The sequence below is a fragment of the Neophocaena asiaeorientalis genome, unplaced genomic scaffold (genome assembly GCF_003031525.2).
Source record: "Neophocaena asiaeorientalis asiaeorientalis breed wild unplaced genomic scaffold, Neophocaena_asiaeorientalis_V1.1 scaffold152, whole genome shotgun sequence".
Lineage (NCBI taxonomy): Eukaryota > Metazoa > Chordata > Mammalia > Artiodactyla > Phocoenidae > Neophocaena > Neophocaena asiaeorientalis.
In genome coordinates this window covers 10570506-10582583 of record NW_020185338.1, presented here as the reverse complement: position 1 = coordinate 10582583, position 12078 = coordinate 10570506, and the positions used below count along the sequence as shown (strand labels likewise).

General features: G+C 42.8%; 1 protein-coding gene across 3 annotated transcripts in view; it reads left to right on the top strand.

The window, feature by feature from the left end:
• The first annotated feature begins 875 nt into the window (after positions 1-875).
• Positions 876-12078, top strand: part of TSHR (thyroid stimulating hormone receptor) — a 161869-nt gene continuing 150666 nt past the window's right edge. For 2 of the 3 annotated variants that reach the window (XM_024736321.1, XM_024736323.1), the window contains exon 1: positions 937-1106. In XM_024736321.1, the coding sequence (XP_024592089.1) occupies positions 937-1106 (170 nt within the window). Of the gene's footprint in view, positions 1107-12078 lie in introns of all 3 variants that reach the window. The other variant, XM_024736320.1, reaches the window with a different exon arrangement.

Genomic DNA, 12078 nt, shown 5'->3' with positions numbered 1-12078 from the left:
TATATGGCTCGATAATATTCCTGGCCAGACCAGAATTTACAGGTCGACTTCAACTACATAGAGCAAAGCTCGATTCAAGAGTTCCATTCAAGGCACTCGAACAGTTTCTGCCGTTCCCTGTTCTCCCGGCAGGTGGCGCCAGAGCCCAGTTCCTGGCGTGCCTCGCCGAGTCCGCGCGCGCCAGTGAGAGCCGGACGCCGCCGAACGCCGCCGAACGCCGCCAGACGGCTCCCCGCGGCGATTTCTGCGCTAATGGCTGCGCGCCGCCAGAGGTCAAGGTTTGCGCTGAAGTTGGGGAGCCGTGAGGATCCCGCCGTGGGTGTCGCGCCCCGGCCTCGGCCGCACCTCGGGCTGGCAAGCCACGTGTGCCCGCCTCCGACCCTCAGCAGAGGCGTCCTAGGCCAGGAGGAGCTGAAGTTTTGCGGCACCGGCGTCCGTCCCGGGACGGTCCTTTCCGCTGCAACTTTCTCTGGATAGGGGGTGCGTGCGGATGGATCCCGACAGGCAGCGCTTTCGAAAGGCTACCCACCCATGGGAAGAGGTGACCCGTTGGGTTTAGAGCCAAGGAAAGGAGGGGGCGTGTAAACTAGGTTTTGGAGGGAAGTAATGGGAGGGGTGCGTGAGGCAGGTTGGAGAGCAGAGGGGACAGCCTGGACCGGCGCTGATTGTCAGGCAACAGACGGGAGTGGCATGGGGCAAGGAAAGTGAAGTACGTAAGCTTGTTTGGGTGGAGGGTTGCCTAGGGAAACGGAGCACTTGAGAGCCTCTTCTTTCGCCTCTCCAGCCTCCTCTTTGGTGCTGAAGTCACGACCCCATCGATTTCTCCTTCCTCCCACCCCTCCTGCCCTCCTTCAGCCTGAGGGAACCCGAGGCGCAGAGGGCTGAGAATGAGGCGATAGTGGAGGATGAAGACATAGCATCGGAGCCCCGAGGACAATGAAACCGACGCCCCTGCTGCAGCTGGCGCTGCTTCTTGTCCTGCCCAGGAGCCTGAGGGGGAAAGGGTGTCCTTCTCCGCCCTGCAAATGCCACCAGGAGGACGACTTCAGAGTCACCTGCAAGGGTATCCACCGCATCCCCAGCTTACCGCCCAGTACGCAGACCCTGTGAGTACCTGGGAGAGGAGAGGGGAGGACTCAGGGCTGGAAAAGGTGGATGGAAGTGCACAAAAAGAGCTTGAGAGGGTTGTGTGTGTGCGTGTGTGTGTGTGTGTGTGTGTGCGCGCGCGCGCGCGCGCAATGAGTAAAAACTCCATCGACCAAACGTGGGATTGCTGACGCTCGAGTTACTCATAACACAGAAAAAGTTAACGAAATTTTTGTACAAGATGAAAAGTGAGAGTTGTTCTTTCTAAAGAGCTGCTGTTCTGCACTTTGCCTACTCCCAGCCCTGGCTGAATCTTAATTTTACTTAAGATGTAAATAAGATTAATAGCAACTTAAAAACGGATCCTTTTGATCTTGTTTTGGGTGATGAAAATTGCAAAAAAAAAAAGGGGGGGTTTCAACTTTTAATCTTTCTAGATGGGAAATTATCTTAGCAGGTCTCTTGGTTCATCAAACAGTTGACAGAAATTTAATCAGGGCTCTTTTAAAAACACAGTCGTCCCTCGGTATACATGGGGGATTGGTTCCAGGACCCCTGTGTACACTCAAATCAGAGGATGCTCAAGTATAGCATTTGCATATCACCTATGCACATCCTCCTGTATACTTTAGATCATCTCTAAATGACTTATAATACCTAATACAATGTAAATGCTATGTAAATAGTTGCCAGTGTGTGGCAAATCCAGGTTATGCTTTTTGGAACCTTCTGGAATTTTGTTCCCCCAAATATTTTCAATCCAGTGTTGGTTGAATCTGCAGATATGAAACCTGCCCAGATGGACGGTCAACTGAATATCCTTTATACTTTGTCTGGAATTCACTTTGTATGAAGTATCTGAGGTATTTACTCAAATGTGAGATACCCACTGATGTAGTGCATCCAAAAACCTCCTTTGGGTTTGGCATGGTAGAGGTATAAAGAGATGAAATTTCATAAAGTACATTTTTATCTGCGTGTTAAATGTTACCAGATTAGAAACTTGATGTTAAATGAGTTTTGTGTACATCTGTTCCTTAACAGATGTTGAAATCAACAATTAAAAGGATAATTGTAAACAAGGGAAGAAGGCTTTCTTGGGTGATTAGAAATAGAACAGTAGGAAAGAATAGTAAGACAATCTGGTTTTACTGTTTACTTAACTGGTTAAACCCAGTTAAGGTACAAAAGCTCAGGTTATTAAAGAAAATGTAGGTAAGTGAAAAGCAATGGTGAAGTTGTATTTAAGATTTCCTCAAGAATTCAGCTCATAGGGACATTCAACAGTGGGTTATGAACGTTTTGGACACGGGTGTGTATTTCTATGCCGCGATATCTCAGTTTCTTATCTCACCTGGGTCAATTAGTGTAATAACATCCAGTGAATAACATTCATTCTCGGGCTTCCCTGGTGGTGCAGTGGTTAGGAATCCGCCTGCCAATACAGGGGACGCGGGTTCGAGCCCTGGTCTGGGAAGATCCCACATGCGGTGGAGCAACTAAGCCTGTGCACCACAGCTACTGAGCCTGCGCTCTAGAGCCTGCGAGCCACAGCTACTGAAGCCCGCATGCTTAGAGCCCGTGCTCCGCAACAAGAGACGCCACCGCAGTGAGAAGCCCGCGCACCAGAACGAAGAGCAGCCCCCGCTTGCCACAACTAGAGAAAGCCTGCGTGCAGCAACGAAGATCTCCATGCTGCCACTACAGAATAAAATACGTTCTTATCCTCTTGATTAAACCCCTGCATTGGCTCCCCATGTCTCCCATGATAAAACTCTTTTGTACAACCTACAAGATCCTTTAAGACGTAGCCCAGTCTTTCAAACCTCATGGCTCCTACTCTGTCACACTTTTCACTCCCACTGAACAGAATTTCTGGCACTTTCCCCAAAGTTCTTTGCTCTCACAACTAACTGCCTAGGCCTTCCCTTCCACATTCTCTTCCCTCTGCCTAAAGCGACTTTTCCCTTTTCTTCATCTGGCTAATGCTTACTCCAAGGTCCAGATTAGGTGTCAACTCCTTCAGGAAGCGTCTCCTGGCCCATGACCCCTAGGCTGGGTGAGCTACCTTCTCCACAACATTCTGTGCATTCACCGTGTCCTAGCCCTTACACACAGCTTTTCCGTAACTTGATATTTCTTTGAGTGCCTGTCTAAGCAGGACGTGAGCTTCTCTAACACAGGGACCCTGTCTTTCAACTCTGGAACTACTCTGATGCTCAAAAAAAAGCTTGTTAGGTGAATGAAAGAACAAACAAATATGCTGGTCTCAGATTGTCCGCTGTGTGGGGGGAGAAAGGAGGCCAGAGACATCACGACTTCAGAGACTTCTTTAAAGAGAGCAGAACTTCAAGAGTCATTGAAGAGAAATGTGGCTCTGGCAGTGGAAGAGGAACTGGAATCATTCTGTGTATAGTTCCACCAAGGGATGAGACAAGTAGTGTCAGAGAAAGAGCAATGAAATCAGAGTCAGGATACACATCTCTTCCTCCCTCTCTCACTAACTGTGAAATTAGGTGAGATAATTTATGTGGCAGGACCCAAGTTTCCTTCAGGGTAAAAGGGAGGGTTCCATTGGGTTCTTTCTGATGCCTGTGATGCAATGAGAATAGTCTGAGGGAATCCACTGAATCACTGGATAAAGACAGTAGTGGGGAGAATCTGACCTTGAAAACAGTGGGAAGGTGGGGAGAGGGAGGGCAGGAGGGGAGCTATTCTGAAGAATGAAGTTATCCTGAGATAGAGAAGAGAAAATTGATGAAAAGTATAGGTTAAAGAGCATGCTAATTTGAACAATGACCACAGCCCTGGGCAAAAGTAGCAGAATGATTTTCAAATCTTTTGGGGGCAGTAGAACTCTTCTGTGAAAGGAAAACTTATGAGAGAAGTCAAATATGTAAAGCTAACAATCATACCGTGCTTATTCCTGTTCTCAGTAATTTATACCATTGAATCCTCAAAATATCCAATCTAGTAGACGATTTTATTACTCTCATTTTATAGATGAGAAAACTGAGGCACGACAGAAATGAAGCTATTTGCTCAATGTCACACAACTTGTAAGCGGTACTGCCAGGATGTGAAATACTGCAGAGCTGCACGCTGAGCCCCCTGCTTTCAGAGGAAAATGGGTCTCACCCTGCCAGCTCTTCCCCAGTATGGTCGTGAGGCTTTGGAGAGAAAAGTTTGAAAGCTAGTGATGTCCAATAAGCCACAGATAACCTTGGGGGCTATTGTCCCTAGAAATATGCAGTAACTCAGAAAATGGGAGGGTAAGAGGAAAATAAAACAAGGAAAGAAAGAAGGAGGGAAAGAAGAAATTGGGAGGGAGGATTGGGACAGAGGGAGGAAAAGAAAGACTACATCTATCGTAAAAGGCCTTCCCTGCTGGAGCAAACCAGATCCTTGTCATTAAAAACCTGTTCTGAGTGGTAACCCCTATTCCAAATACAGATGCTGTTTAACCATTGCCTAGCCATTTTACAAATTACTATGGTGCAATTTTCCCTAACCCTTACCTTCTGTCCACATAGTATGGTGCTGAAAGGTAAAGAGATTGCATCTTTCTTCACCACCCAGACACCTGTCACATGGGCTGGGTGGGAGTTATACTGTTTATGGCTCCCACTGAAACAGTGGTTCTGAATCTTTTCTTCCACTTCCCCCCCCCCAAAATGGGCATGATATACTCTTTATAACAGTGGTTCTAACTAGGTGAGAAGTGAGGGAGAGCTGGTATCCCTACTCCCTGGTGGAACATTCTAGAATCTTTGATACACAGGTAGCCTGAAAAAATTGCTCCTTCCAATTGAGAAGTACTGATTTAAGGGAACGTTAATGAAGCAAGAAGAATAAAATTTAAGTTTTCATGTATAATTATAGATCATATTACCTTAACACCAAGGATAACAAGATTGACCCATCACTCTCATTCAGAGAGTTGCCATTTGCTACTTCTATGTATAAGAGACCATCCCTTCTCTGAATGAGGAGGTAGATGAGGTTAGACGGCTGTTCTGGATTTCTGTGGATTCTTCCTCAAGAAAGTGCTGCCTTACCTTGCCTTGTCCTTTTAACCCACCTGCTTTTAGTTTTATGATGGTGACAATCATTGCCTCCACCCCCTCCATCCCCCACCTTCCAGAGTCTAGGGCTTCAGTGAAGTAGTGGTTTGTCCATCACGCACTTGTGTGCCTTCAGAAATGTTTCTGAAAGAGTTGTAGCTATTGTTTTTGGGTTCTGGATTTTGCTTCAGTTTTTAGTCATTTGCATTCTGTATCTGTGTCTCTAATTGATGGCCTGCCCTGGTGTCTTCTATACTGAAGATGGTAACTCACCATCTTCAGGATTTTTGCCTTCTCTGTGTTCTACCCGTGCTATTATTTACTCAATATTTTTAGGTTGACTCACTTCTTCAACTAAAAGAAATCTGTTTAGAAGGCTTATATTGTGACTATAAATGGAAAATTAGCATGCCTTGCTCTAAATAGGGGGTAACTAGAAAACTAAATACAATTAAAACATAAATGTAGTTCTATTCTAGCTTGAGACTATTGTCTTTGAATGTTCTGAGCCTGAGGCTGCCTTCTCTTTGTTATAAAGGAAGTTTAATAAGTGTTCAAGAAATATCAAAGAGATATCAATCCACCAATCCTTGGTGGTGTCAGATAGACTGAAGGACAATGGAAAAGGGAATCACTTTCTCACTGTGTGATTCAATATTATTTAAAGCCATGTGGGCATTCCACCTAAAATAATCTCAAGTATCTCCAAATCACACCTGTTTTACACTTAGGGAAATGTGGATTAATTCTACATTTCACAATTACTTCAGTTACAATTAGCAGTCATAACCTGAATAACATTTGGCTTCAACCTAAAGAGAAGCCCTCTGCTTCAGCACCCATATCCTGTCCAAACATGGACCAAAACTCTGTGTCTTATAAAAGCAGCTTCACTTCACACTTCCAGGCTCTGTGATTTATTCTCTGTTATTCTGTGTGAGTATGTGTGTGTGTATATCAGTCAAGGTTTTCATTGGTAAGTAACAGAAAACCCGCTGTGTCTAGCTTAAGGAGAAAAGAAATGTTTTGAAAGAATTACATATAATTTACAGAATCATTGTAGAACCAGGCTTTGAAAATAGGCCAAGGCCCACAGCAGGCAGGAAGTTGGAACCACCGCCAACCATCTGGTTGGAACAACTCCATGGACAATACCGTGATCACAGCCACAGAACATCTGTGGTGCTGGGCACCCAGTTGTATAGCTGCTGGACTATCTGTGTGCTGCCATAACTAATTTCTCAATTGTCCCTGCCTCTTTGAATCACCAGCCAGAGAATGATGTCCTATGTGAGAGCAACTGATTATCTGGTGCAGGTTACCTGCTGTGTCCTAGCTGCTGGGGGTAGGAAGAGGAAAGAGGTCTCCCTTTATCATTTTTGGTGTCAGCAGTGGGAGATGCAGAATAGTGTCCTTCTAATATTACACACAATGGGGAATTTCCCACCAAAGAGGGGCCATATGCCCTCCACATGGCTCATCACTTCTTTCATTCTGCAAATGTTTATTAAGCACTGGCTATATTCCAGACACTGTGCTAAGCTCTGGATTTGGTGGAGAATGATGCCAACATGTCCCTGTCCTCAGGGATCTCACAGTCTAGTGTGGAAGCTGAATATTAATCCAATAATCCCATAAACATGTAATTAGAATTGTGTAAGTGTGCTGAGAGTATACTTGGTGGAAATGGGCGGTGGGGGGGGCGGCTAACTTTGACTGGAGTTCAAAAAAGGCTTTGAGCTGTATCCTGAACCAGTAGAATTTGGGTATAAGCGTTTCATGGAGGGTGAGGAAGCATTGTTCCAGGAGATGGAACTGCTCGTTTGAAGAACTTTGGAGAATTCTAACTTAAATGCTGAAGGGTTTGATTAATTCACTTGGGACAAAGATATTGATGGACAACAGAATATGTACTACATACTTTCTTCATAATACAATACGGGTCAAAGTGAATTCTGATGTCAGTGGGGGCAGCTTTTGTGTCCAAAGAAGGCTTTTCAGGGTAACTGGTTTTAAAAACAAATATTTGACTCATTAAAGTAATAAATGTAAGACCTAGGGTTTTTTTTTTTTTGAGTTTTCCATATATTTATTATTTTATTTGTAAATCTAATTGTAACAATTACTCTAAGGAAGAGTTTATAATTTAATAATATCTTAATAAGTACTTTAATAAAATAATAAGTAGTTTAAATGAATACAAATGTAATATATTTTCTTTTAAAGCATGTGAATATTTGACAAAACTTTCCAAATACTTGGAAAATTCTAGAAAGTCTATTAAATTAAATCTTATAAGTACCGGGAATCCTAAGTTTTTAGATATCCCAGTGCTCTTTACGGGGCAGGAGAATAAAGTGGTTAAGAGCGTGCTCTCTGGAGTGAGGTCATCTGGGTTGAATGGCTTGCTGTACTGTTTCCTAGGTATGCTTTTGAGAATGTAGGCGAGAAAAAAATTTCCCCCTACCCTTCTAAGTTCTCGGCTGGGGCCTCTGTAACAGTAACAGATTAACAAAGGAAAAGCATACAAATTTATTTAATATAAGTTTTACATGACATGACACAGAGCTTTCATAAGGAAATGAAGACCCCAAGAAGCTATTATACCTGAGCGTCTTTGTGCTAGTTTTGATGAAGCATGGTGAGCCATGGAACAATATGACAAGACAAAAAAGGGTGTGAGCTAAGTGTAATAAAGGGGCAAATAGCAAAGTCTGTTCACTCAGATTCCTCTTGACTTCCCTCTGTCTTTAGAGATAGGGATGGTCCTTCCCTCTGGGTATAGGGAGGACACCTCTCACAGGGGGTGTTGTGACCTGCTTTGGGGGAAGGTCAGAAAGTCCTCCCTGCATATGCTCGTTCTCAAATTCCTTAAAATGCTCAATATGCCAAAGTTCTGTATTTTGGGGTAGCCTGTCCTAAACCCCATCAGGAACATTGCCTGATTGTTCTGTGCCTCCGTTTCTTCATCTATAAAATAAGGATAAAAGTAGTACCTGCCTCATTGGATTGCTGGGAGGTGTGAATGACCTAACACTGTTAAAGATAATTTTCAAAGGCAGGTAAAATTATGACTCTCCTACAGCTATAAATTGAACACATTAAAGATTGTACTTAACTCATTGCAGCGTATTAGTTTCCTAAGACTGCCGTAACAGAGTATCACAAACTGAGGAGCTTACCATAACAGAGATGTATTGTCTCATGGTTCTGGAAGCTAAGTAAGAAATCAAGTTGTTAACACGGCTATGTTCCTCTGAAAGCCCTAGGGAAGAATCCTTCCTGCCTTTTCCAGCTTCTGATGGCCATGGGAATCCTTGGTGTTCCTTGGCTTGTAGCTGCAGGATGCCAATCTCTGTCTCTTTATTGATGTGGCCTTCTCTCTGTGTGTCTTTGTCTCTGTGTGTCCTTTCCTCATCTTATCACAATCCCAGTCATTGGGTTTAGGGATCACCCTACTCCAGGATGACCTCAGCTTAACTAATTATATCTACAAACACCCTATTTCCAAATAAGGTCACATACTCAGGTTCCAGGTGGACATGAGTTTTACGGGGACACTAGTCAACCCACAACAAGGAGAAAACTGGTAAGATGTTGCAATCAGCTTAAAGGAGAGCCCACAAAATCAGCACTTCTATAGATGTGGAATACCGAAGTGAACATGCTGATGGAGGCAAAACTAACTTCTTTCGTGTGGGGAAGAGTGGGCAGAGTCAACTGAAGCTCTCAGAGGACAGAATTTGTGTGTCCGCAGACAAACTTGTTTTGCCTTGTTGTCAGTCATCTACAACCTACAGAGCTGTAAAGTAGCTCTTGTTGAATCAGACTCAGTCTTGGAAGAAGGTGCTCTAAATCAATGCATAGTTTTCCACTGAAGCACGATTTTGCCCCTACAAAGTGTATGAATTGCTTAGAACAGTTACTGGCTCACGGTAGACATTTACAAGTAAATGCAGTAAAAAATAATTTTCTTTTCTACTTAAAGGTTGAAAAAATTACTCAATCATTCATTTTAAATTGGAGTTGCAAGGGCAATCTATTAGATATTCCAACAGCCCAAGTTTAAATAAGACAAAGACCGAACATACCAAATATGTATTGACTATTCTTAAACTCAACACAAACATATTGATACTGTGGATCTGAGTTAGCCTCTCACTTCTATTCTTAATTGTAAAATTTCCCAGGCTAAAAGATGTCTATTCAGTAAGCAAGTTGGTCTTCCTCCTCTAACGAACTCTGGTTTTTAAGGAACCATCCACAGGCTTCCTAAGTTCCTTGTAATTAGGGTTGCCCTATCTGAAAGGAACCTTCTCATGTACCTGTTGTCCAGGTGTAATTAATAGCATTCCTTTCATTCTCAAAGGTGTCCCAATTTGGAGGATAAATTACTAATAGAACATAAAGTCCAGAGGCCCGTAGGACATATGGGGACATTCTTAGCCTTGTTTATTGTCACCGTAACTGGGAGACAATAACTTAAAATGGGTTGGTCTCTCAATACCCCCTCAAAATCTGCAATCCCCACATAGTTAGGTAGCTAGCTTCCTTCACTGCTTCAGTTGATTTTGTGTTTCTTTGGCTCTCTTAAGATACTGAAAGTGTCTTCCCTTCTTGCTTACTGTAGGAGCCTCCGAACCTGTCCCGTCTTCCACCCCTGCCCTCCACAGTCTGTTCACACAGCAGCCAAAGAGCTTTTAAAATGTAGGTCAGGTCACGTCCCTCCTCTACTCAGGAACTTCTAACAGGGTTCCTAGTTATCTCAAGATAAAAACCAAAGTCCTTACAGTTTTGGCCCAAAAAGCCCTCTGTGATTCAGACCTTCTTTACTCTTCCAATTTTATTTCTTATTACTTTCATTCGTAATCCAGCTTCCACTCCATTGGCCTCCTTGTTGTTCCTCACATTTGTCAGGATTTACACATTTGGTCCTTCCCTGCGTCTCAAACATTATTTTCCCAGACATCCCCACGGTTAATCGCTGCACCTCCTTCAAGTTTCTGTTCAGATGGTACCTTCTCAATAAGGCTTTCCTAATCACTCCATTTAAAATTTAACACTCCTGCTTTAAAACATTTTTTAATCCATAGCACTTGTCACCTTCCAGTATCTAAGTAATTTGCTTGTTTTTATGTTTCTTGTTTATGTCTTTCTGCACAAGAATATAATCTCCACAAGGGCAAGGTTTTTGTTTTGTCTGTTGTTGTTGTTATTGTTTGTCTGTTTTGTTCAGTTATGTATCCCCAGTGTCCAGAAAAGGCCTGGTATATAATCGATAGTCAGTTAGTATTTGTTTAATAGATGAACAAACGCATGAATGAATGTCTCCAGAGGCACTCTAATGTTATCCCATTGGGTTCTTTGCACCCTTTTATAATTCTTTTTCCAAGTCCTTTAGTTTTATTGCCCTGTTAAGACGGATGGAATTCTGCTTTGTTTCGTATTTTTCCTGGCTATCTGGGACACTACATCTTTAGATACTGAAGTGACATCCACATCTCTCATTGTTTGTTCATATTACTAAAGACCTGTTGATGAAGATCCTTTGAACTGCCACCCCCAAGAAATTAACTACCCCAGTGCTTTCTAAACTTCCCAAATGTAGGGCTCCTCAGCAAGAGGAAGTGGAGCAGGGCCCCTGGGATAGCTGGGACACTCAGAAGGAATCCAGGGCAAGCAGGACATTCCTTCGAAGTCTTTGGTTTATTTTTTAAATTTAACTTCCAAAAAATTACTAAAATTTTAAATTCTTTTCCATCACGTATTTGATTTTCATGTGGCTTCTTATATACCTTCCCGGAGTTATTTCCTTGTACCTTCAGGTTAATGCATCTCTGTATTTGAATATCCCCGTCACTTGATCCACAGAAGTGCCTTGATGCACGGAATGGCAGGCACTGAAGGAGGCGAGTGAAGAAGTAGTTTGGGAGGCAGTGCTGTGTGTAAGAGCTCCGTGATCAGACCAGCTCTGCAGAGGCCAAGCCAATTCAGTCCTGTTCTCAGAGACCTGGGTCCAGAATGGCTGGTTATGTCACCTGCCCCTGGGTCTAAGTCTGTCTTCGTATATCAGCTCTGATAAAGTAGTAGACATAGAAAACAAATTCACACTACTTAAAATGTGTTGTTAAATGAGTGAACTTTACCTGAATTTATCAGTCAATTAATTGAAATAGCTTTTCCCCCTCCAGAGCTGAGAAATTAAAATGATCTATTTGATTATTTTAATGTTTCTTGGTTGTACAAGGTATGCTTTTTACCCTTCAGGTTAAGATTTATTCCCAGAGAAAACCATAATTCAAAAAAACACATGCACACCAATGTTCATAGCAGCACTATTTACAATAGCCAGGACATGGAAGCAACCTAAATATCCATCAACAGAAAAATGGATAAAGAAGATGTGGTACATATATACAATGGAATATTACTCAGCCATCAAAAGGAACGAAATTGGGTCATTTGTAGAGACGTGGATGGACCTAGAGAGTGTCATACAGAGTGAACTAAGTCAGAAAGAGAAAAGCAAATATCATATAATAACACATATATGTGGAATCTAGAAAAATGGTATAGATGATCTTATTTGCAAAGCAGAAATGGAGACACAGACGTAGAGAACAAATGTACGGATACCAAAGGGGAAAGGGGTGGGGTGGGAGGAACTGGGAGACTGGGGTTGACATATATGCATTATTGATACTATGTATAAGATAGACAACTGATGGGAACATACTGTATAGCATAGAGAACTCTACCTGATGCACTGTGGTAACCTAAATGGGAGGGAGGTCCAAAAGGGAGGGGATGTCTGTATGTGTATGGCTGATTCATTTTGTTGTGCAGTGGAGGCTAACGCATCATTAGCCATACTCCAATAAAAATTAAAAAAAAAAAGATTTATTAACCAGAGGTTCATGGGCTTCCT